General features: G+C 48.7%; 1 protein-coding gene across 2 annotated transcripts in view; it reads right to left on the bottom strand.

Annotated features, from left to right (window-relative positions):
• Positions 1-6,501: 6,501 nt before the first annotated feature.
• LOC134935885 (calmodulin-binding transcription activator 2-like) overlaps positions 6,502-27,110 on the bottom strand; it is a 64,815-nt gene continuing 44,206 nt past the window's right edge. For both annotated transcript variants that reach the window (XM_063930734.1, XM_063930735.1), the window contains exons 4-9: positions 14,208-14,275; positions 13,486-13,621; positions 13,213-13,284; positions 12,712-12,865; positions 10,913-11,053; positions 6,502-7,978 (exon numbers count right to left, since the gene is read on the bottom strand). In XM_063930734.1, coding sequence (XP_063786804.1) covers positions 7,539-7,978; positions 10,913-11,053; positions 12,712-12,865; positions 13,213-13,284; positions 13,486-13,621; positions 14,208-14,275 — 1,011 coding nt within the window. In that variant the 3' untranslated portion in view covers positions 6,502-7,538. The remainder of the gene's footprint in view (positions 7,979-10,912; positions 11,054-12,711; positions 12,866-13,212; positions 13,285-13,485; positions 13,622-14,207; positions 14,276-27,110) is intronic.

Raw genomic sequence — 27,110 nt, 5'->3', positions numbered from 1 at the left:
TATTTGATTGATCCCTGGGTGGATAATTTAGCAGGGTGGACAGAGAAAGCAGGACAGGACCCATTCCCACGGGAAGGCAGTAATTACCCTTTCTATATGGATATGGTTAAAGGTCTTTGTTTAGGGGACAGGGAAGCCTGGCCGTGGTATGATCATGATCCACAATGGGATATGACATATATGCGGGCCGGGGGTGTGCAGTGGCTGACCATAGCGCCCTATTGGTATGATAAATCCATCAATAAGAAACAAAGGAGGATTAAAAATATCAGTTCCCAACAGCACAGAAAGGAGGAAGTGAGAACCTGTAAATCTTTGAAAACCCTCTCGCCTCCCCCTTACAGCCCAATATATCCTGCTCTTAAAGACACAGATCTCTTAGCAGCAGTAACCCTTTCACAACAGATGGGATCGCCTCCACCTCCACTGCTAGAAAATGCGTCCACTAGCTCTATCCCTAACGCACCAGTAACCCAGAGTTTAGATAATAGTATAATAACCTCCCAGCCCACATCCCTTAAACAACCAGCCACCCGCCGCACAGCCGATTCCACTATCGCTGCCGAGGGCTCCTTCTCCCCCCATGTCACTCGAGGAGGAACTGAATTCTCTGACGGCGGTGAAGCTTCTTCCACCGCCGTTGCCCTCCACTTACCCTTTATGACAGTGGGAGACCAAATGTTAATAAAACCCATTAAAATAGAAGATTTAGACAGGATAGTAAAACACTGTCCCAAGCCTACCGTTACCCCCGATGGCTGTATATCTTATTTGCGCAAAGCTTGCAAAGGACGCAGCTATACACAAGAAGACATGAGGCTGATTATAGATGGTGTAACCGACCACTATAATGGATGGGATTGGACAAAGGTCCCTGCCATCCACACACCTGCTGCACAAAATAGTGCCGCTACCTACACCCTCAACACACAGACAGGTATCGAGAATATGTGGAAGGAAATTGATACACATATGAAGGAAGTCTTTAAAACCCGTGCTTCTTTGCCTGTCGCTGTAGCTTGTAAACAGAAACCTTCAGAGTCTGTTACTGAGTTTTGGAAAAGGTTTAAGGACTGCTGGACAGATGACGCTGGCTTACCTTTGCTTAACTCGGAAAGCTTACTCATTTCCACCTTCATTAACAACCTTCTACCTTCTGTCATAGTTTCTGTTAAGCAAAGCGTCTCTTCCTGGACTTCTGATAGTACGAAAGATTTTGAAAAACATCTGTATGAGAGAGAGGCTGCAGGGTGTTTTGATGTAAAGAAACCTGCACCCACTCATAACTATCGGAACTCCAGACGCTTTGACAGACAGAACCAACCCCGCAGTCAGGGAAGATTTCAAAGACCCCAACATAAACCACCCACAGGAGACAGGGCCGGTAAACGGCACACCTCCTGTTACAACTGTGGCCAGGATGGTCACTGGGCAAGAGATTGCCCCCAGCCCCCTCAGACACCTCGACAGCCTGCTCTGAATCCTGCCTCCCAACTACACCCCCGCCCACGCCATGACAACCCTCTCTCTGATCATGTACGTTTCAGAGTTGACTGGCAAGACCCCGCGCACTGACGGGGCCCGGAGGAGGGTATCCCAGCCTTTATTCAACTCACCCGTCATTGGAAAGATTCACCTCTGCTGCCACTTATTATAAATGGAAGTAAAATTCCCTTTTTAGTGGACAGCGGTGCAACAACCAGTGTTTTGTGTTCTGACCTATATGATGGTGATTTGGAAAAGACTGCTCCTTCAATGGGAATCAATGGGATACCCACCAATGCCTACCTAACCAAGGCCCTCTCTGTCTCCACAACAAAGGGGTTGCGCATGGGCAAACATAGGTTCACAGTCATACCTGAGTGCCCCATCAACCTACTAGGTAGGGACCTGCTTAGCAAACTTTCCATCTCTATTCTGCCCTCACCTACTGGTACTGGGTTGGATATTGAATCCCCTCATTTTCCAATTTGGGAAATGACTACCAACATGCCTGACCTCGCCCAAGTAAACCCCGCTCTTTGGTCAGAAGGTCCATATGACACTGGCCTAATCTCATGCACACCATATAAGGCCAATCTCAAACCCGACTCACAACCTGTTTATCAAAAGCAGTATCCCCTCTCACCAGAAAAGATAGAAGGTCTCCGCCCCATGATACAGCAATTCTTACAACAGGGTATTCTCAGACATATTGTATCACCATACTGTACTCCTGTGAATCCTGTTGCCAAAGCTGATGGCAGTATAAGATTTGTACAAGATCTCAGAGCGATCAATCAGCTAATTGTCCCAATTGCACCAATTGTTCCAGATGTAAACTCACTCATTTCTGCAATCCCTGCAGATGCTGCGTTCTTCTCTGTAATTGATTTGAAGAATGCCTTTTTCAGCATACCTGTAGATTCACAGACACAATTACTTTTTGCCTTTTCTTTTGAGGGTAAACAACTTACCTGGTGCAGATTACCCATGGGCTATATTGACTCACCCGTTGTCTATAGCATTGTACTCCAGGCCACATTGAGGCCCTGGCAACCTCACCATGGTTCAGTCCTGCTACAGTATGCAGATGATCTGCTGCTCTGTAGTCAAACTGAGGAGGCCTGCCGAGAGGATGGTGTTTCATTACTAAACTGGCTTTGTGAATGTGGACACAAGGTGTCCAAAACAAAAATGCAATGGTGTAAAAAGCATGTTGATTACTTAGGTTTTGTGCTCACTCAGGGAGAGAGGAAAATCAGTCCACAACGCATACAGTCTGTATTGGGCCTGGTCACCCCAACTACCCAGAAGGAACTACTGTCCTTCCTGGGTATGGTAAATTACTGCAGACAGTGGATATCTGATTGCTCCTATTATGATAACATTTTGAGACAAGCCACACTGAAGGACAAACCTAAAACTGTACAATGGTCACAAGAAATGTTAACTGCATATGAAAGTTTAAAATGTATGTTGATGAAAAGTCCGGCACTTGGCCTCCCCAATTATGTACTACCTTTCCATCTATATGCAAGGGACAATTGTAAAACCATGGCGGGGGTGCTCACACAGTTTCATGGAGGGAAGTTGCGCCCCGTGGCATTTTTTTCCAAAGTCATGCCAGTGTCTGTGCAAGGTATGCCTGCCTGCCTCAGGGCTCTGGCAGCCTGTGCAATGGTTGCAGAAATGGCCACTACCCTCACTTTAGGCCACACCACAGTACTCCACACCACACATGATGTCCTGGCAATACTTAAAGGCTTACACACACAGCACATGTCAGCACAACGCCTTAGTGGATATGAAGTACTTCTTTTGGGCAACCCTACACTTACCATCAAGTACACTGCCAGTTCTTCTGGCCCTACACCCATTCTCAATGCCCTTTTAGGCTTGAAAGGTCCCGAGGATGAACCACCCGACCTACATGACTGTGCTGCTTCCATTGAAGCTGAAACCTCTCCCAGACTTGACATGTCTCCCGTTCCCATACCAGGCGCAGACATAGTTTTTGTTGACGGCTCCTGTAGTAGGCCCAATGACAATACATACCAAGCTGGCTATGCCATTGTCACCCTCCCTGACACTGTGTTGGAAGCCCTACCAATACCTTATCAGTCCGCGCAAGCTGCAGAACTCATTGCACTCACTAGAGCATGTCAGCTCTACCAGAACAAGCCTGTTACCATTTACACTGACTCCAGATACGCCCACGGCGTTGTTCATGACCATGGGGTCATTTGGCAACGCCGTGGCTTTCTCGGGGCAGATGGTAAGGGTATCTCGCATGCGCAGCTCATCTCTGATCTGTTACATGCCATTACCCTCCCTTCTGACATTGCCATTATCCACTGCAAGGCACATACTGGCGGCAAGGATAATATCTCCCTTGGCAACGCCCTTGCCGACACTACTGCTAAACAAGCGGCCCTACAGCCTACTGCCCATTCTCACATGGCAGTCATGGCCCCTCCCTCCCTTGACAACGTCCATCTGCTCACTCAACTTCAAGCTGCTGCGACTAATACTGATCTCTCCGACTGGACTTACCCAATTCTGCAGAAAAATCCTAAATCAGGATTAATCTGCAAAGAGGGGAAACCCTGTATACCCCAGTCCAGTGCCCCTTTGCTCATTGCCCATTACCATGGTGTTGGTCACCATAGTAAAGCCACAACACTCCTCCTACTAACCAAGGATTTTTATGTTACTAAGGCCAAAACACTTGTGGACCAATATGTTAGCAGATGCATCACCTGCCTCAGGAGCAACCCTAACAACCCTAATAAAGCGAAACACCAGCACCTTGAATACCCCACCACCCCTTTTACACACTTACAAATTGATTTTACCCATATCCCTGGTACAGGTAAACAAGAATATGCCCTGGTCATTGTAGATATGTTCTCTCGCTGGCCAGAAGTATTCCCAACTAAGTCAGAGGATGCCAAGACAGTAGCAAGAATCCTAACACAGAAAATCATCCCTAGATGGGGATGCCCCCTGCAAATAAATAGTGATAAAGGCTCAGCCTTTACAGCCAAAATCACACAGGCCTTAGTAAAAGCTCTGCAGGTGGAGTGGAAGTTTCACATCCCGTACCACCCGCAGAGTTCAGGGGTCGTAGAAAGAATGAATAGGACCCTCAAAGACAAACTAAGGAAGGCCACAGGAGGTACCTTCCACAAATGGAAGCAAGTCCTCCCTATCATCCTAGCAGAAATTAGGATGACCCCACAGAAAACCCTAGGGTACTCCCCTTTTGAGATATTGATGGGTAGGCCTTTTCCCACCCCATGGGCAAAAAAAACCGTTGATAATACAGGAAGGAGATCTAGAACTTATAAGGGAAGAGTATGTCAGGGCCCTCATAACCAAACTTGATGAGATTGAACATGATGTTGTTTGTAAAAATCCTTTGAACCCACAGGAACCAACACATCCTTTCAAAGTTGGAGACAGAGTCGTGGTAAAAGTACTCCCAAAGAACAAGACTCCGGGAGACTTCACCTATGGTCCAGAGACAGAAGTCGTTGCTGTAACCCGAACCGCAGTCCTGACAGAAGAGAGTCCCACCTGGATCCATGCTTCCCGAGTAAAGAGAATTCCTAGACCAGACCTAGAGGAGGAAACAGGTGATTCCAGTGAGGTACGAACAGGGGCGGACAGCCCTGACCTCCCACCTAGCGAAGACAGAAGACCAGAGGAGGATGAAGAAAATGCCCCCTATCTTTACCCTGGGGACTACCTTGATAGCCCTACTGGCCCTCATTCACCTCACAACATGTGAAGTTGACATTACACACACCGACGGGGTTCCCACCTTGTGGTATAATTCCTCCAACACACACGTAGCCACCTATGTCCTAGACTATTTTATGTTCCCCAAGCTTGCTGACAACAAACATTACATACAGCAAAGAAGGAAATCAGGGATGTCCGAAACAGTTTATATTTGTGTTACTGATTCCTGGTGGGGATATAACTGTGATTCCTGGGGATCCGTGGGGTGGAACACGGGACTTGATTGGGGGTACAGACCATCAGACGCCTTAAACAGATGGAGTCAACCTGATGGAGTACCCCTACTCAAGAGACTGTCTATCTTTAAGATGGATGAAGGCCCGAATGCATACAGGTTTAGACTAAACATCCAACACCCTAGCAGAGCAGATAATGGTACCTATGTAGTTGGGATATGGTGGAAAACAGGGTACTTTAGCGCAAGACAGATCTTTTATTTATGGGATATGTTTAAACATCCAGCATACCAGTCCAGAGTCTCTCCCCAAGGTAAACCTTTAAGGCCTCATATTGCTACCTTTAAGGATATGGTAGCCATTAATAACCCCACTTTTGAAGACATCCTAGCCATTGAAACCGGTTTCTCTGACATTAATTTCTGGCTAGAATGGATGAAGTATAATGCTGCAAAACATAATATGAGCAATTGTTACGTATGTGGCAAATCTAGGCCCCACTTAGGTACAGTACCTTTAAACATTCCTTTAGATCAAGAAGGATGCTTCTTTAGCCTATACAATGATACTAAAAATAATGATAGTCAGTGTGAAATGTGGAAGAAAGAATATCCTATATTATTAAAAAATCCTAATCCCGGAAGTATCATAACCATATACCCCGGGAATTATACCTGTTATGTATCCAACACCACCAAAGGAAGGGATTTAAAACCTTTCCCACCAGGGTATTGCGCAGAAAGAAGGACAACTGTCCTAGTTAATCAAACTAGATCATTAGGCGACATCTACTATATATGCGGGGATATGAAACTTAGGATCAAATTGGATACGCCCTGGCATGGTGAGTGTGCCCTGGCCAAAGTCATAATGCCACTTCTAATGATCACCGAAGACTACCCCACTCCTTCCTCTAATTCCCCTACCCTTCGGAAGAAAAGGACACTCCCAGGAGGTAGTTTTGACCCCCATGTATACATTGATGCTATAGGGGTCCCAAGAGGGGTTCCAAATGAGTTCAAAGCTAGAGACGAGGTAGCTGCAGGATTTGAATCTTTATTCCCTATAGTGACTGTGAACAAAAATGTAGCGTGGATTAACTATGTATATTATAACCAACAAAGATTTGTTAATGATACCAAAGAGGCCCTTCTGGGAATATCTGAGCAACTAGAAGCTACTTCCCATATGACCTTCCAAAATAGGATGGCTCTGGATATGATGCTAGCAGAAAAAGGTGGTACATGCGTTTACATCAACAAAGCCGAAGGATGTTGTACCTATATCCCTGATAACACAGGTCCTAACGGTAAAATAACATTAGCCATACAGAAACTAGAGTCATTATCAAAGGAACTCAAAAGGAACTCAGGTGTTGATAATCCATGGAGCCAATACTTTGGATGGGTTGAAAACTGGAAACAAGCCCTTATACAAATAGGTATAGTTATACTTATTACCCTTATTCTTGTTACCACTATTGTTTACTGTATTATCCCGTGCTGTAAGAAGCTCACCTCCAAAGGTATCGATAATGCTATAATGTACAATGGTGCCCTGTCCCATACTACTGAGACTGAGGTACCTGGCCCTGAGTCATACGCCCAGTATCTAGTCCACTGGCGTGCAGAAAGACGTAAGCTTTGCAAGAATCATATAGTATAACAATAATGATTCTAAGAGGGGAATGAAAGGGTTAAAGCTCGTCTCTGCTTCGCATGTCATAGAATTGTTTGTGTTACAGAACTGTTTGTTCCAGCACATTTTTGCTACTGTCTTTGTCTGTTATCTTTTTATACCGTGTGCATAACTTTTCTGTTTGAGTACAAACTTGCCCATATATGTATATCCTTCCGCTGCGGCAGTTCCTAGCCAATCATGTTATGTTAACCCCCTTTTGTGTTCTGTCCAATTAGTTATTGACTTGGGACATACACGCCCTAAATCCTTTCTTTTATATACTTTTGTTAAACAAACAATAAACAGTGTGAATCTTTACTGCTTGTGTTTTGCATGTTACTTGTAGCATAAGGTTTACACTCACGGACGTCTAAGAGACTATCACATCGAGGGTTAAAGAATAGAGGAGTAATCCTTACAGGCGTCTGCTGGCAAAAGATGTTGGCTGGGTGTCAATGCCAGGGGCTTCTCTGCAATTCCGGTCATCACCAGCACCGCACTAATGCCGGGAACACCAGGGGTGGTCGTTATGGTGACTCCAGCCAGCTCCCTATCGGCGTAGAATCCATTTGTGAGTGTCAGCGGAGGGGAGGTCTGAGTGGTGTCTGGTAGGTCTGGGAAGGAATGTGAGGAGCTGGCGTCATTGGCCAAAGGTGCCTTGGCTCCCCTATGCCCTGGTCTTCGTTCCTTGCCTTGGTCTGGCTCCGTAGAAGACGAAGAGAAGTTCTGAACCTCGGTAAGAGCAAGGAATGGGCACAGTCGAGGCTCCACCTTTGGAGAGATGATGCGGTGCTTGGTGCTGGTACATTTGTGAGGAACGCTGCCGGATGATCCTTAAGGAAAAAGACAAAATGCTCATTTAGGTGTGAGAGATGAAACTGGCGAGACAGGAGACATCACACTAGATCAGGGGTTCCCAACCACGGTTCTCAAGGCACACTAACAGGCCAGGTTTTAAGGATAGCTATACTTAAACACAGGTGACTTAATTAGTACTTTTGTTATTCTGATTTAAGAATCTGTGCTCAAGCAGGGATATCACTAAAACAAGGGACTGTTAGTGTGTCTGGGGAAACGCTGTGCTGGATGAACACGAAAACGCAAATAAACTAGACGTGGTATGGGCACAGGTTCTCTCCTGTTACCGGGACACACGCACAATGTACAGAGATCACACACACACACACACACACACACACACACACACACACACACACACACACACACACACACACTAGTGTTACACAGAATTGAGGTGTACGGAGAACACACACAGACAGGTGTGGGTTGTACGGGAGTACACAGACAGGTGTGGGTTGTACGGGAGTACACAGACAGGTGTGGGTTGTACGGGAGTACACAGACAGGTGTGGGGTGTAAGGGAGTACACAGACAGGTGTGGGGTGTATGGGAGTACACAGACAGGTGTGGGGTGTATGGGAGTACACAGACAGGTGTGGGGTGTATGGGAGTACACAGACAGGTGTGGGGTGTACGTGAGTACACAGACAGGTGTGGGGTGTATGGGAGTACACAGACAGGTGTGGGGTGTACGGGAGTACGCGGACTCACCCAGAGTGGTGTTACACAGACAGGTGTGGGGTGTATGGGAGTAAACAGACAGGTGTGGGGTGTATGGGAGTACACAGACAGGTGTGGGGTGTATGGGAGTACACAGACAGGTGTGGGGTGTATGGGAGTACACAGACAGGTGTGGGGTGTATGGGAGTACACAGACAGGTGTGGGGTGTAAGGGAGTACACAGACAGGTGTGGGTGTATGGGAGTACACAGACAGGTGTGGGGTGTATGGGAGTACACAGACAGGTGTGGGGTGTATGGGAGTACACAGACAAGTGTGGGGTGTACGGGAGTACACAGACAGGTGTGGGGTGTATAGGAGTACACAGACAGGTGTGGGGTGTATGGGAGTACACAGACAAGTGTGGGGTGTATGGGAGTACACAGACAGGTGTGGGGTGTATAGGAGTACACAGACAGGTGTGGGGTGTATAGGAGTACACAGACAGGTGTGGGGTGTATGGGAGTACACAGACAGGTGTGGGGTGTATAGGAGTACACAGACAGGTGTGGGGTGTATGGGAGTACACAGACAAGTGTGGGGTGTATGGGAGTACACAGACAGGTGTGGGGTGTATAGGAGTACACAGACAGGTGTGGGGTGTATAGGAGTACACAGACAGGTGTGGGGTGTATGGGAGTACACAGACAGGTGTGGGGTGTATAGGAGTACACAGACAGGTGTGGGGTGTATGGGAGTACACAGACAGGTGTGGGGTGTATAGGAGTACACAGACAGGTGTGGGGTGTATGGGAGTACACAGACAGGTGTGGGGTGTATAGGAGTACACAGACAGGTGTGGGGTGTATAGGAGTACACAGACAGGTGTGGGGTGTATGGGAGTACACAGACAGGTGTGGGGTGTATAGGAGTACACAGACAGGTGTGGGGTGTATGGGAGTACACAGACAGGTGTGGGGTGTATAGGAGTACACAGACAGGTGTGGGGTGTATGGGAGTACACAGACAGGTGTGGGGTGTATAGGAGTACACAGACAGGTGTGGGGTGTATGGGAGTACACAGACAAGTGTGGGGTGTATGGGAGTACACAGACAGGTGTGGGGTGTATAGGAGTACACAGACAGGTGTGGGGTGTATAGGAGTACACAGACAGGTGTGGGGTGTATGGGAGTACACAGACAGGTGTGGGGTGTATGGGAGTACACAGACAGGTGTGGGGTGTATAGGAGTACACAGACAGGTGTGGGGTGTATGGGAGTACACAGACAGGTGTGGGGTGTATAGGAGTACACAGACAGGTGTGGGGTGTATGGGAGTACACAGACAGGTGTGGGGTGTATAGGAGTACACAGACAGGTGTGGGGTGTAAGGGAGTACACAGACAGGTGTGGGGTGTATGGGAGTACACAGACAGGTGTGGGGTGTATAGGAGTACACAGACAGGTGTGGGGTGTATAGGAGTACACAGACAGGTGTGGGGTGTAAGGGAGTACACAGACAGGTGTGGGGTGTATGGGAGTACACAGACAGGTGTGGGGTGTACGTGAGTACACAGACAGGTGTGGGGTGTACGGGAGTACGCGGACTCACCCAGAGTGGTGTTACACAGACAGGTGAGGGGTGTATGGGAGTACACAGACAGGTGTGGTGTGTAAGGGAGTACACAGACAGGTGTGGTGTGTAAGGGAGTACACAGACAGGTGTGGGGTGTATTGGAGTACACAGACAGGTGTGGGGTGTATTGGAGTACACAGACAGGTGAGGGGTGTAAGGGAGTACACAGACAGGTGTGGGGTGTATAGGAGTACACAGACAGGTGTGGGTTGTACGGGAGTACACAGACAGGTGTGGGGTGTATGGGAGTACACAGACAGGTGTGGTGTGTAAGGGAGTACACAGACAGGTGTGGTGTGTAAGGGAGTACACAGACAGGTGTGGGGTGTATAGGAGTACACAGACAGGTGTAGGGTGTATAGGAGTACACAGACAGGTGTGGGGTGTATAGGAGTACACAGACAGGTGTGGGGTGTACTGGACTACACAGACAGGTGTGGGGTGTAAGGGAGTACACAGACAGGTGTGGGGTGTAAGGGAGTACACAGACATGTGTAATCTGTATGGGAGTACACAGACAGGTGTGGGGTGTACGGGAGTACACAGACAGGTGTGGGGTGTACGGGAGCACGCGGACAGGTGTGGGGTGTACGGGAGTACGCGGACTCACCCAGAGTGGTGTTACACAGACAGGTGTGGGTGCGGGGTGGGGGTTTGGCTTGGTGTGTTTCCAGCGTCTGCTGTACAAGTTGCTCTATGGAGAACTCGCTAGTTCCGTTCCCGTTACTGCAGGACCACTTAACGCCATGAACTGTAAAGAAGGCAAAATATCAAAAGGTGGATCTACCCCTACCTCACCCACTGGAAGGTGCAGTAACCTCTTTCTACTCCCCTCTTGCCCCTTACACATGGGTTCCGGATGATAGATAAGCTCCCACTGCTCTCTACACCCCTCTTGCCCCTTACACATGGTTTTCGGATGATAGATACCCTCCCATTACTCTGTACACCCCTCTTGCCCCTTACACATGGGTTCCGGATCATAGATACCGTCCTACTACTCTCTACACCCCTCTTGCCCCTTACACATGGTTTTCGGATGATAGATACCCTCCCATTACTTTGTACACCCCTCTTGCCCCTTACCCATGGGTTCCGAATGATAAGATACCCTCCCACTACTCTCTACACCCCTCTTGTCCCTTACACATGGGTTCCGGCTGAATGATACCCTCCCATTACTCTCTACACCCCTCTTGCCCCTTACACATGGGTTCCGGATGATAGATACCCTCCCATTACTCTCTACACCCCTCTTGTCCCTTACACATGGGTTCCGGATGATAGATACCCTCCCACTACTCTCTACACCCCTCTTGTCCCTTACACATGGGTCCCGGATGATAGATACCCTCCCATTACTCTCTACATCCCTCTTGCCCCTTACACATGGGTTCCGGATGATAGATACTCTCCCACTACTCTCTACACCCCTCTTGTCCCTTACACATGGGTTCCGAATGATAGATACCCTCCCACTACTCTCTACACCCCTCTTGCCCCTTACACATGGGTCCCGGATGATAGATATCCTCCCACTACTCTCTACACCCCTCTTGTCCCTTACACATGGGTTCCGGATGATAGATACCCTCCCACTACTCTCTACACCCCTCTTGTCCCTTACACATGGGTTCCGGATGATAGATACCCTCCCATTACTCTCTACACCCCTCTTGTCCCTTACACATGGGTTTCGGATGATAGATACCCTCCCATTACTCTCTACACCCCTCTTGTCCCTTACACATGGGTTTCGGATGATAGAAACCCTCCCACTACTCTCTACACCCCTCTTGCCCCTTACACATGGGTTCCGGATGATAGATACCCTCCCACTACTCTCTACTCCCCTCTTGTCCCTTACACACGGGTTTCGGATGATAGATACCCTCCCACTACTCTCTACACCCCTCTTGTCCCTTACACATGGGTTCCGGATGATAGATACCCTCCCATTACTCTCTACACCCCTCTTGTCCCTTACACATGGGTTCCGGATGATAGATACCCTCCCACTACTCTCTACACCCCTCTTGTCCCTTACACATGGGTTCCGGATGATAGATACCCTCCCATTACTCTCTACACCCCTCTTGTCCCTTACACATGGGTTCCGGATGATAGATATCCTCCCATTACTCTCTACACCCCTCTTGCCCCTTACACATGGGTTCCGGATGATAGATACCCTCCCATTACTCTCTACACCCCTCTTGTCCCTTACACATGGGTTCCGGATGATAGATACCCTCCCACTACTCTCTACACCCCTCTTGTCCCTTTCACATGGGTTCCGGATGATTGATAAGCTCCCACTACTCTCTACACCCCCCTCTTGTCCCTTACACATGGGTTCCGGATGATAGATACCCTCCCACTACTCTCTACACCCCTCTTGCCCCTTACACATGGGTTTCAGTTGGCTGATGAGATCTTCTTTGCTCCATTTCATCCACTCTTTCCGGTCACTACTTGTGGAGCACAGAATGGGGCCGCAGATCTTCCCACAATCCTCAATGGCTGGAACATTCAGATAATGAACTAGAACAATATCTGGGTTCTGAAACAATAATAATTGTTCGTTCACGATCAAGGCAAAGACAGGTCCTCTGTAAGCGATCAGTGGGGGAGATTGAATTGACAGCGGGTTATTGGGCAGGAAATTCCGCCAGTGAGCTGGCATCACAGCGTACTGAACACTCGCACAGACCAGTACCTATATATGAATGAGATGACTTAAATCCCCCACTTACACAAAATATTATTAGTTTGCTTGATCAGTTGTACAATCCACAAAGGCCAGCAGATCACCGAGGACACCTTGTGGCCACTTCACAAACTGCAAAGTGAAATAAAATTTCTAGAAGGCAGTGAGACCTCGCACATCCGCCGGCCGCCAATACTCACCTGTAGGAGCCAGTAGCAGCGTCGGTGAAAGGTTGGAACAATGGACGAGTGGACGTAGCATCCATAGAGGCACTAGGGAGAGAACACAACCACCGTTACACTGACTGCCTGGGAGAGACAGCCGAGCTATGAGCAATTTCCTTCTCATCTCTATATTTATATTATAGCGGCTGCTTTCCTCCGCTCACAGCCAATCCCATCGCCGCAACACGAACGCTGATAAACTGCGCACGGGCTGTAACCAAAGCACAAGCGTCTCTGAGATAAACTCACCTCCATACCCTGCACTTTCAGCTTCATGTGATCTTCCCGTGTGGTCTTTCCGTCCTTCCTCTTCTTCCAGCAATAGCCATCTTTCCGGTATTTCACCTTCTTCCGGTTGTATAGGATGATGGAACCGTTCTGGGGTCTAGGGGACAGGACAGAGAGCGACAAAGTTTCCCACCTGCCACTATATATCAGTAACAGGTATACTAATTCCTGGTTGTTTGCACGAGGTATTAAATTGCATGTGTCAAGTATTGCGTGGGGGGAATGGGGGAGGGGGGGCTGAACCAATATTCAGGGTATGAGGTCATATTTATGCTACGGTTGGTACAACACAAATACTGTCTGCGTTCACTGTCTGCAGGTGGCCGGAGGTCTTCAGTCATCTGCTACACAAGCCTTGTTCAGGCTCTTGTCTGCGTCCCTTGCTATTTGGCGACAGTAGACTCCTGCAGCGGCACAGACAGTCGCCGGCGTGAATATAGGGGGTCTGTGGGAACGGCTCAGTAACAGGCGGACAGGGGTTGTTGCTTTATTTCTTAAAAATGTAAACTGCGGCCATAGATATTAATGCGGATACAAGTCTTCCAAGGAGAAGTCTCTAAAGAATTAGCGCTGGTTACATATCTGGCGATGTCTGACAATAATAGAGAAAATCAGGCATCCTGTAAGTAACTTGGAGATGGGAACGGCAAAGCGGGCCCATAATAAATATGCAGGTACTGTACCTGGTCTTAGGGGCGCAGGATAGCCATTCGTCGTGCTTCTCGAAGGTGATAAGGTAAGAGGCGATTTCCTGCAGGGAAGAGAGACAGAGAACTCCCTGTAACATAATGACGCCCATGGGATAAACTGGTTTACGGGTGACGGGGGTCTGAGCAGCGTCTCCTTATCACGACTCTACCCCCTGCTCACCCGTGTCAGCCCGCTTTTGAAGTGGGGGCAGGAACAGAACAACCTGATGATTAAAATGGTCACAGCGGCACAGATTTTTTCAGGTGGCGAGTGCGTTGATCTTGCGGGACACGGTGAGTATGTGATTACATTTAGTGTGGGGAGGGCGACTGTGTCATGATGTGAGGAAGAAAAAATAAGATTTTAAACCTACCGGTAAATCTATTTCTCCTAGTCCGTAGAGGATGCTGGGGACTCCGTAAGGACCATGGGGGTATAGACGGGCTCCGCAGGAGATAGGGCACCTAAAAAGAACTTTGACTATGGGTGTGCACTGGCTCCTCCCTCTATGCCCCTCCTCCAGACCTCAGTTAAAGAACTGTGCCCAGAGGAGATGGACAATACAAGGCAGGATTAAGCAATCCAAGGGCAAGATTCATACCAGCCCACACCAATCATACCATGTAACCTGGAACATACATAACCAGTTAACAGTATGAACAAAAACAACAGTAACGGTCCAAGACCGATGTCAACTGTAACATAACCCTTATGTAAGCAACAACTATATACAAGTCTTGCAGAGTTTCCGCACTGGGACGGGCGCCCAGCATCCTCTACGGACTAGGAGAAAAAGATTTACCGGTAGGTTTAAAATCTTATTTTCTCTTACGTCCTAGAGGATGCTGGGGACTCCGTAAGGACCATGGGGTTTATACCAAAGCATCCAATCGGGCGGGAGAGTGCGTATGACTCAGCACCGACTGAGCAAACGCTAGGTCCTTATCAGCCAGGGTATCAAACTGGTAGAATTTAGCAAAAGTGTTTGACCCCGACCAAGTCGCCGCTCGGCAAAGTTGTAATGCCCGAGACGCCTCGGGCAGCCGCCCAAGAAGATCCCACCTTCCTAGTGGAATGGGCTTTAACCGAATATGGTACCGGCAATCCAGCCGTAGAATGAGCCTGCTGAATCGTATTACAGATCCAGCGAGCAATAGTCTGCTTCGAAGCAGGTGCGCCAATCTTATTGGCCGCATACAGGACAAACAGAGCCTCTGTTATCCTAATTCTAGCCGTCCTGGCTACATAAATCTTTAAAGCCCTGACTACGTCCAGGGATCTGGAATCCTCCAGGTCACTTGTAGCCACAGGCACCACAATAGGTTGATTCATATGGAACGAAGAAACCACTTTAGGCAAAAATTGCGGACGTGTCCTCAATTCAGCTCGATCCACATGAAAAATCAAGTAGGGGCTCTTGTGTGACAAAGCCGCCAATTCTGACACTCGCCTCGCTGATGCTAAGGCCAACAACATGACCACCTTCCAGGTAAGAAATTTCAACTCAACCTTGTTAAGCGGTTCAAACCAGTGTGATTTTAGGAACTGCAACCCACGTTCAGATCCCATGGTGCCACTGGAGGCACAAAAGGGGGCTGGATGTGCAGCACTCCCTTTACAAACGTCTGGACTTCTGGAAGAGAAGCCAATTCCTTCTGAAAAAAAATCGAGAGGGCCGAAATCTGTACCTTAACAGAGCCTAATTTCAGGCCCATATCCACTCCTGTCTGTAGGAAATGGAGAAGACGACCCAGATGAAAATCTTCCGTAGGTACATTCTTGGTCTCACACCAAGACACATACTTTCGCCAGATACGGTGATAATGTTTTATCGTCACCTCCTTCCTAGCTTTTATTAAAGTAGGGATGACCTCTTCCGGAATCCCCTTTTTCGCTAGGATTCGGCGTTCAACCGCCATGCAGTCAAACGTAACCGCGGTAAGTCTTGAAATACACAGGGCCCCTGTTGCAACAGGTCATCCCTGAGAGGAAGAGGCCAGGGATCTCCTGTGAGCATCTCTTGTAGATCCGAGTACCAGGCCCTTCGAGGGCAGTCTGGGACAACGAGTATCGTCTGTACTCTTCTTCGTCTTATGATCCTCAACACTTTTGTGATGAGAGGAAGAGGAGGAACCACGTAGACCGATTTGAACACCCACGGTGTTACCAGAGCGTCTACTGCTACTGCCTGAGGGTCCCGAGACCTGGCACAATACCTCCGAAGCTTTTTGTTGAGGCGTGACGTCATCATGTCTATTTGAGGAGTTCCCCAAAGACGCGTTACATCTGCAAAGACTTCTTGATGAAGTCCCCACTCTCCTGGATGGAGATCGTGTCTGCTGAGGAAGTCTACTTCCCAGTTGTCCACTCCCGGAATGAAGACAGCAGACAGAGCGCTTACATGATTTTCCGCCCAGCGAAGGATCCTTGTGGCTTCCGCCATCGCGACTCTGCTTCGTGTCCCGCCTTGGCGGTTCACATGAGCCACTGCTGTGACATTGTCTGATTGAATCAGAACCGGTAGGTTTCGAAGAAGACTCTCCGCTTGTCGAAGGCCGTTGTAAATGGCCCTGAGTTCCAACACATTGATGTGTAGACAGGACTCCTGGTCTGACCAAAGACCCTGAAAATTTTTTCCCTGTGTAACCGCTCCCCATCCTCGGAGGCTCGCGTCCGTGGTAACCAGGATCCAATCCTGAATTCCGAACCTGCGACCCTCCAGGAGATGAGCACTTTGCAACCACCACAGGAGGGACACTCTGGCCCCTGGGGACAGAGTTATTTTCCGATGTAAGTGCAGATGGGACCCGGACCACTTGTCCAGAAGGTCCCATTGAAAAGTCCTTGCATAGAACCTTCCGAAGGGAATGCCCTCGTAGGCCGCCACCATTTTTCCCAGAACTCGAGTGCATTGGTGAACTGACACCCTTTTCGGTTTTAGCAGGTCTCTGACCATGTTCTGGATGTCCTGGGCTTTCTCTATTGGGAGGAAGACCTTCATTTGTTCCGTATCCAGTATCATACCTAGGAACGGTAGTCGAGTTGTCGGAATCAACTGTGACTTCGGTAGATTTAGAATCCAACCGTGTTGCTGGAGCACTCTCAGAGAGAGCGCCACACTGCTCAGCAATTTCTCCCTTGATCTCGCTTTTATCAGGAGATCGTCCAAGTATGGGATAATTGTGACTCCATGCTTGCGCAGGACCACCATCATTTCCGCCATTATCTTGGTGAAAATCCTGGGGGCCGTGGAGAGTCCAAACGGCAACGTCTGAAATTGGTAAAGACAATCCTGTACAGCGAATCTCAGGTATTCCTGATGGGGGGCATATATGGGGACATGAAGGTACGCATCCTTTATGTCCAGAGACACCATAAACTCCCCCTCCTCCATGTTGGCTATTATCGCTCTGAGAGATTCCATTTTGAATTTGAATCTTTTTATGTACAGGTTTAGGGATTTCAGATTCAAAATAGGTCTGACCGAACCGTCCGGTTTCGGGACCACAAATAGGGCTGAGTAGTAACCTCTTCCCTGCTGGTGCAGGGGAACCTTGATTATCACTTGCTGTATACACATTGTCTGAATTGCAGCTAACACTATATCCCTTTCCGATGTGGAAGCTGGTAGGGCCGATTTGAAAAATCGGCGCGGGGGCACCTCCTCGAACTCCAATTTGTAACCCTGGGAAACTATGTCCAACACCCAGGGATTCAGGTCTGAACTGACCCAGGCCTGACTGAAAAGTCGAAGACGTGCCCCCACCGGTGCGGACTCCCTCAGGGGAGCCCCAGCGTCATGCTGTGGGTTTTGGAGCAGCCGGGGAGGACTTTTGTTCCTGGGCACCTGCCGAAGCAGGTGCTCTTTTGCTTCTGCCCTTACCTCTGGCGAGGAAAGAGGATCCCCGACCTCTTCTGGACTTGTGCGACCGAAAGGACTGCATCTGATAGGGTGTTACTTTCTTTTGCTGTTGGGGAATATATGGTAAAAAATTAGATTTACCTGCTGTAGCTGTGGAAACCAGGTCCGTCAGCCCATCCCCAAACAATACATCACCCTTATAGGGTAGTACTGCCATATGTTTTTTGGAATCCGCATCACCCGTCCATTGGCGAGTCCATAAGGATCTTCTCGCTGAGATAGACATGGCATTGGCCCTAGAAGCTAGCAATCCAATGTCCCTTTGAGCATCCCTCATAAATAAGACTGCGTCTTTTATATGGGCTAGAGTTAAGAATATAGTATCCTTATCCATATTATCAAATTGATCTGTCAGCTCATCTGTCCAAGCTGCAATTGCGCTACACACCCATGCCGACGCAATTATCGGCCTTAGCACAGCACCCGTATGAGAATAAATACACTTTAAGGTAGTTTCTTGCCTGCGATCTGCAGGGTCCTTAAGGGCTGCTGTGTCAGGAGACGGTAGCGCCACTTTCTTGGACAGGCGCGTCAGGGCCTTGTCCACAGTGGGGGGTGATTCCCAAATCTCCCTGTCCTGCTTAGGGAAGGGGTATGCCATATAAATTCTTTTGGGGATCTGCGGTCTCTTTTCCGGAGTCTCCCAAGCTTTTCCAAAGAATTCATTTAATTCATGAGATGTGGGAAAGTTAATACAGGTTGAGTATCCCATATCCAAATATTCCGAAATACGGAATATTCCGAAATACGGACTTTTTTGAGTGAGAGTGAGATAGTGAAACCTTTGTTTTTTGATGGCTCAATGTACACAAACTTTGTTTAATACACAAAGTTATTAAAAATATTGTATTAAATGACCTTCAGGCTGTGTGTATAAGGTGTATATGAAACATAAATGAATTGTGTGAATGTAGACACACTTTGTTTAATGCACAAAGTTATAAAAAATATTGGCTAAAATTACCTTCAGGCTGTGTGTATAAGGTGTTTATGTAACATAAATGCATTCTGTGCTTAGATTTAGGTCCCATCACCATGATATCTCATTATGGTATGCAATTATTCCAAAATACGGAAAAATCCCATATCCAAAATACCTCTGGTCCCAAGCATTTTGGATAAGGGATACTCAACCTGTAATCTGTTTCTTTTCCTTAAACATGTGTACCCTTGTGTCGGGGACCGAGGGTTCATCCTCAATATGCAACACATCCCTTATTGCCACAATCATACACTGAATGGTTTTAGTCACCTTAGGGTGCAATTTTACTTCGTCATAGTCGACACTGGAAACAGAATCCGTGTCGGTAGTAGTGTCTTGTGTTAAGGGACGCTTTTGAGACCCCGACGGGCCCTGTGAGTCGGTCTAATCCGAGGATTGACCCCCTGATGTCCCCCCTAATTCAGCCTTATCAAGCCTTTTATGTAAAGATGCCACACTTGCATTCAACATATGCCACATGTCCATCCAATCCGGAGTCGGCACAACCGACAGGGACACACCACTCATTTGCTCCACCTCCTCCTTGGAGAAGCCTTTCGACACGCACGTACCGACACCCCACACACACAGGGATTAACCTATAAGGGGACAAAACCCCAACCAGGCCCTAAGGAGAGACAGAGAGAGAGTATGCCAGCACACACCAGCGCTTAAAAACACTGGAAAAAATATGACCAGATAGGGTTTATAATATACCAATTCCCACTCACTGCGTCGCTTATGTGCCCCCCTCCTCTTTTTTCCAGCCTGTGAAGTTCAGCAGAGGAGAGACCAGGGAGCAAGCGTTTTCCTCATGCAGCTTCTGTGGAGAAATCAGGATTTTGGTACTTACCGATAAATCCCTTTCTCCGATTCCACAGGGGCCACTGGAGTGTAGTTACAATGGGAGATAGTAGGTGGTATTGGTAGCTGGCACTTTAAAAATTCTCACACTGTGGCTAGCTCCTCCCCTACTATCTCCCCTCCAAGCCAGTCTACGTTAAACTGTGCCCGAGGAGAGCTGTAATAAACAAACCGTAAGGTAGAGGAGGTTAGCGACGCCCTGTAAACCAGGCGAACACAAACTAAACCTGGAACAGAACCTGACAAAAACCAGGCTAGCCTGAACCCAACAAGCAGTCATATGGTGATCTGCAATCGTTAATCAAACAAAAATCAGGAGAAACAGCGCTGGGTGGGCGTCCAGTGGCCCCTGTGGAATCGGAGAAAGGGATTTATCGGTAAGTACCAAAATCCTGATTTCTCCTTCATCCACTAGGGGCCACTGGAGTGTAGTTACAATGGGGACGTCCCAGAGCTCCCAAAAAACGGGTGGGAAAGCGCTGAGAGTCCTGTAAAAACTGCTCGGCCAAACAGTGATGCAGAGGCCGTAAAAGTGTCAAACTTGTAGAATTTGACAAAACGAATGTCGGTTTGACCAAGTAGCCGCCCGACAAAATATTCATGGAGACCCCGCGGGCGGCTGCCCACGAAGGTCTTACAATGCGCGTAAAGCGCGCTGAAATGGAAAACGGAGGCTCCCTAGTAACCGCCAAGAAGACTGTCTGATGATCAGATGTATCCAACTGTCCAGCATATGCTGGGACCCCGGCTATTTAGTACGGGAGCATCGTCCAGAGCAAAGAAGAAAAACACTTCATCGAATAGCCTGAGACCTCTGTAGAGAGAGTTGACGAGCCCTGACAACATTCAGAGAGGATTGACAACCACTAGTGTCAGATTTATATGAAAAATGGACATCCCCTCTGGAAGAAACGACCGCTGAGGCCGAAGCACAGCCCGGGGAGTTGCCAATAGAGTACTCCCTGAACAAGAGGCCGAACTTACGGCCGCTAGGCTAATATCATTTGGAAGAAAAGCGAAAAAGGCAGAGACCTAAAATTCCGGTCAGTGTGGTTTGAAGCGCAGCGGAGCAAAAAACCTCCCAGAGAAACCAAAGATGAATGGTAACTGGAAGAAGGGGGAAAAACCCCTTTTATCTTCATTATGTCCCATAAAGTTTTCCCAAAGTGGCAAAAGCGAGAAGAGGTAATAGACTTCTGAAATCGGAGCCCAGTAGGCCTAACCGAACTAGGGAACTCCTCCCTTCTGAGGTCTCGTGAACAGTCACACGGGTAACCGAAACCAGTGTAAAATTGAACAAGGAGAAAAAAGGAGCCTGTTGAAGTAGACAGTCCAGTCGAGGTAGGAGCCAAGGCTCCTCTACTGACAACAGGCGTATCTGTATCTTCAAGTCATGCGTGGCCCAACCAGCGCCACCGAGAGGACTAGCACGCATAATCCCCTCCTGTGTTACTGAACATGAAGTAGAAATAGAAAAGGAGGCAGGATAGAATAACCAGAAAACTCCCCGGAGCCCTGAGGGCCTCCACGGCTACTGCCGTCCGAGAGTAATAAAGGGTTAAAGAGTCAGTCAGAACGCCCTGAGGTCGATCCGAAATCTCCGCCCACAGCGGACCAGCTGACAAAACTCCGGGGCATGTTCCCTCACCCAGGAGTCTGACCTGGTGGCTTGATCTGGAAACAAGATTGTTGTCCCCCGCTCCGAGAGGAATGGAGGCGACCACTCATTGCGTCGCAACTTGACTGAAGAAATAGAGTCTCTGGTGCCGAGGAATGAAAAATCCTCTGACGGACCGTGTTGAGAAACGTCTATGCGGAACATAAATTGGATCTGTGTCGAATCAGAAGCTCGTGGATCCTCCGGATATTCAGAAGCCACCTAATGTACCGCGTGGGATAGTAGCAGTAAATTGTCCCATTAGGGAACCAACGTCACCCACTGCCCTTGAAAAAGAGTTATTCTGTGATCTTCCTAAACTCTGTGGGAGCGGAAGAGAGAAGAGTAAAGGACTTACAGTGAAAATGAGAATCCTGTTAAGGGGGAATCTGAGAAAAGCCTGTCCAACGGAAATCAGTAAACAGGCATCTCTGAAGACAAGGGACACGTAAAACTCCCTTTCTTGTTTAAACTAGCAATCACAGACTAAAAGGATTGTAAGGCCAGAATAGGCCTGTCCGAGCCACTTGGCTTCGGAACGTGAAAAGAAAACAAAGGCCTGAGAACTGTCCTAATTCAAAAGATATGTGAAAAAACAGGGATCAACACCCTTTGCGGTTAGAAACCTATGGAGCGCAGCCTGCAGTATGACTCTCTTGTCATCGTAAATCAGCCGACCCATGCCGAGGGACTCCTGAGACGGTTGTAACCGCCCAAGCCTTCTCCCATCGACCTGCGCCTACCCTGGGACCCTGCAGGTGGTAGAAAAGTCTGTGTAATGGGTGTATAGGATGACATAAAATCAGACTGGACCGAGGATGTTGAACCTCTGCTTCAGCCTTTTTACCCTGAGAACCCCTGGCGACGAAGATATCACCCATGTGGAGTCAAAAGCCTGAAAGGGCACGGAAAAATCTAAAGGGAAGACCAGTAAAGGTCTGTCTTGGAGCTGGGGCAGTAGTAGGAGAAATCAAAGTGGACCTACCTCCATTGGTTCAAGAAATCCTGCAGAAAGTTCCTTCCCCAGAACCATCTGCCCCGTAGGATTTCATGTTTACCTGTCACTGTCGCAGCCCCAGAGGTCGTCGGGTTAAGACAGCCCAAGCGAAGATGCAGGGTCCGAGTCTGTAGACCTCCAAGGAACATAAAGCAGAATCGTGATTCTGACCTGTACCAAAGTATCAATTGATCCTGATGCGAAGCATCCTGTAACCTAGAGGACAATTGTTCCCCAACCTACCTGCTCCGGACACGGTAGAACCATGCTGCCGCATATGTCGATGGATCCCTGAGCAAGGTTGCCTCAGGAAAACGGCGGCTTGATGGACCGGCGATACACCGAGGTGTATACCCTAGAGAGGTTCTGATACCATCTCCTGCCATCTGCGGGGAAAAGATAGGAAAACAAACCTTGTTTGATACCTGATATTGTGTGTCGGCCGCCTACCGGAGCCTGCCCAGCTCATCCGAAACTGGACCAGTCGCTGTCATTTTCGTCAATGGCGTGGAACCCTGATGGACTTGACGTGTCCTCCTCCTTTACCTGCAGTATCAGATGAACTGCTGTATTATGTACCTGTCTATTCTGAGACACTGGTTCAGATCCACAGAAAACAGACATCAGTAATGCATGGAATGTTAGCAAAGTTTCTTTTTGGAAAGGTGTGTTTGGTCCCGCTGTGATTTGATCCTGTGACCTTGGAAACCAAAGTCCAAGGGCTTACCTGATGAGCTATTGTCTGGATAATAGTGACATTACCTGCATCATTGATCAAACAGGGGTGTGCAGGTGCGTGGAGGGCGAAGCAGATGGCTCCGCCGCATACTTCACACCTAAGAGGGAATTCTTCGACTATCCCAGGAGAGACAAACGAAAGGAGAAAAGGTGGGTTAAAGAAACAGAGCCCTACGTAAGGTCTGCACTATAATGTGTAGTGACCGATACGATTAAAATAAACTTTCTGGAGCAGCGGAGACCTGAACCAGTAACGCTGCGCTGTGGGACAGGAGTCTTAGCCCTAGGCTATAGGAGTTCTCCTTAAAGTTTTGTTTGGATTCAAACCCCTGTTCAGATACCCGCTACTAGCGTACTGAGCCGCAGCGCTATTTGTCTGATGCCTTACACGCATTCCACAATTACAAATAGCATTAGTAACTAGTGACACCAAGGAATAATAAAGGGAAGGCAACACCCCGCCCTGTATTTAGTGTACCGCTAATTAAGGTGCACCAGATGTTTCTCGGAGGTTCCGCTGGCTTTTCAAAATGGTGACCAGCCTGTGAGAAAGATGGGGGAAAATGTTATGTGCAAGATATTATTAGAAAACATTGCGGAAGTTTTGTTTTATCCCCTATATGTGGTATTTTATGGATATATCTATATACATACCTACACGCACTTAAATATATATATCTATATATATACATGCCAAACATAACTATATATGTATATATACACACACACACACACCGTAGGTAAATAAATACTGCACAGTAGATTCTTTTAATTATTATTGAGCTGAGTCCCAGCTACTGTAATAGAGCAGGTTCCCTGATTTGCAAGTAGGGAAATGCTGGGTAGAGGACTCTACTGCAGGAGGAATGTAGCAATATTTCAGCAGCCTGAAGTATCGAAAAGTTAAAAACCCCAGAGACAGGGTCTGTTGCCTAGCGACAGGGAGACCTGGGAGCCCGCTGAGTAAAGCGGGTTATCTGTAAAGAAATCCTCCCTGCACAGCCAGGAGAGGAATGGGTCTTCAGTGTGAGACACACACTGGAGCGGCGTGCTGCAGCGGCGCGGGGAGCGGAGAGAGCCCGCCGTACAGAGCGGGAGTTAGCTCCGCCCCCCCTGCCTCGTGCAAAGGTATCCCCCGGCCGCCTTGCTGGGAAATAAAACCCCCGGCCCTGCCGGGGAGAATGTATATTGTCATATATGCTGTGGCCGGGGAGCGGTGTGTAACCCCCCCCGGCCACCTGTATGCAGCTGATTCTGAGCCCGCCGGACGGAGCGGGACTTAGCTCCGCCCCTCTGCTCCGGCGCCACTTTTAAATCTAAAATTCAGCTACTCCGGCGCCTGTATTACCCGGCTGAGCTGCGTTTGGGTAGTGTAAATGTATCACCCGGCTGCCTTCTGCTGCAGCCGGGGATAGAAGAGCGCTGAGCCCGCTTACAGAGCGGGCTGAAGCTCCGCCCCCCTCATAATGGCGCCAAGATTACACTATGTGTTTAAGATTTGAACCCAGACTTCAGTGGTACTGGTACTTTCTATGCTGTGGGTCCCTGAATTTACTAGATGAGCCACAGCTCCTTTCTGTACTCTGTTCAAACACTGGTTGTTATACAGGACACACACAGTAAAAAACCATCACATTTAAGTGTAAAATCACACATCAGTCTGGAGGGGGGGAGATTGTACTCACCGTCCTTTTGATGGCGTGGCCCTGACACGCGCCGCACGCAGCGGTGTCCGGCCGGAATCTTCTGATGTAGTGGTCCCGACACGCGCCGCACGCAGCGGTGTCCGACCATTTTTGATACTCACCGCTGCCATGCTGCCGGAATCTTCTGCTGGATGGAGTGGCCGCGACACGCGCCGCACGCAGCGGTGTCCGCCAACTCAGGAGAGCTCAGTGTCTCCCTCAGCCGGGGCCCATCCCGAGCCGCACGCAGCTGCGATGGGACCCCGCCGGCAGCTCCCACGGTACAGACTGGCAGTGGCAGAGCTGCCAGTCTGTGAGTGTGTGTAAGAAAAATAAAATAATAAAGAAAAAAGAAGAAAATTCTTCAGCTAAACCCAAGTGAACCAGCTACCTCGGGCACTAAACTAAGACTGGCTTGGAGGGGAGATAGTAGGGGAGGAGCTAGCCACAGTGTGAGAATTTTTAAAGTGCCAGCTACCAATACCACCTACTATCTCCCATTGTAACTACACTCCAGTGGCCCCTAGTGGATGAAGGAGAAAATGGCGCTGGTTAGTGCTGAGGATCAAGCCCCGCCCACCCGACGGCGGGCTTCGGTCCCAGTGATTTTTCTATTAAAATGGCGGGGGATCATAGATTTACTGCCTCCGCAGCCTAATCAATCTGCATGTGCCCAAATGTGAGGTTTATTGCTGCCCAGGGAGCCCCGCCCTGCGCCCTGCACCCTTCAGTGCTGCTCTGTGTGTGTGTGACTGGGAGCAATGGCGCGCAGCTTACCGCTGCGCGCCTTACCTCATGAAGATCTGATGTCTTCTGCCGCCTAAGATGTCTTCTGCCTTCTCATCCGGCTTCTGTCTTCGGCATCTGTGAGGAGGACGGCGGCGCGGCTCCGGGACGAACCCCAGGTGAGACCTGTGTTCCGACTCCCTCTGGAGCTAATGGTGTCCAGTAGCCTTAGAAGCAGTGCCCAACTTGACAAGCCAGCTCTGCTTCTCTCTCCTCAGTCCCACGATGCAGGGAGCCTGTTGCCAACAGGACTCCCTGAAAATAAAAAACCTAACAAAATTATTTTTCCACAGAAAACTCTGGAGAGCTCTCTGCAGTGCACCCATTCTCCTCTGGGCACAAAATCTAACTGAGGTCTGGAGGAGGGGCATAGAGGGAGGAGCCAGTGCACACCCATAGTAAAAGTTTGTTTAGGTGACCTATCTCCTGCGGAGCCCGTCTATACCCCATGGTCCTTACGGGTCCCCAGCATCCTCTAGGACGTAAGAGAAATGGGATTTGGGGACTTACCTTAATGGGTGACTGAGGGTATAAAGGCTCAGCCAGGAGTGTGGGCACTCAACGCTAACAACTTAACCTCTTGTCCCTCTATATCTGACTGCAGGCAGGAAACCGGTGATTTTCCCGAGCAAGCCCCATAGAAACAGAGGACGGAGTACGGATGTCAGCACAGGGGAGAGACCCCCGAGTACCGTAACACACTCTTCAATAGTTTTCTTTAATGAAGGTTGGTAGGAGGGTAAACCAGCCCCCCGCCTCTTCAGATCAACCCTAGAATAATTCATAGCAAACATTGCCTTCCCGAAACTGTATTTAACCTGAACAGACGGCGTTCACGTCAGGAATATTTACCATGTAACACAGAAAGCAGCCACACAGGATCATCAGCCGTACCGGAGCAAATCTAATGACCTATTGGATTTAAGCACAACTTGAAACAGCGCCGACTACGTGCTTCCTTATTTGGGAAAACGTTGACATTTACAGATCTCAGTGTCATGGCGGCCACCCCTGGACCCCAGTAACACATTTTCTGGCTGCCCATGCCTCATACATCTTCTAAGGAACAGAAGGGAAGGAAATCCGTTGTTTCATTGTCCATCTAAACGAAGACGTCCCAGGATCCTTGGTCGATCGTCGTGTAGATCCGCTATAGGGCCCAACAACAAGCTCTGGTGAACGGGGCCACTGGTGGGAGATGTGCGGCCAGCTAAGAGAGGTCCCAAGCAGCACAGAGTATACCAGGAGATGAGTGATGTGTCAGT

The sequence above is a fragment of the Pseudophryne corroboree genome, chromosome 6 (assembly GCF_028390025.1).
Source record: "Pseudophryne corroboree isolate aPseCor3 chromosome 6, aPseCor3.hap2, whole genome shotgun sequence".
NCBI classification, from domain to species: Eukaryota; Metazoa; Chordata; class Amphibia; order Anura; family Myobatrachidae; genus Pseudophryne; species Pseudophryne corroboree.
This window is presented reverse-complemented; position numbering and strand designations above follow the sequence as displayed.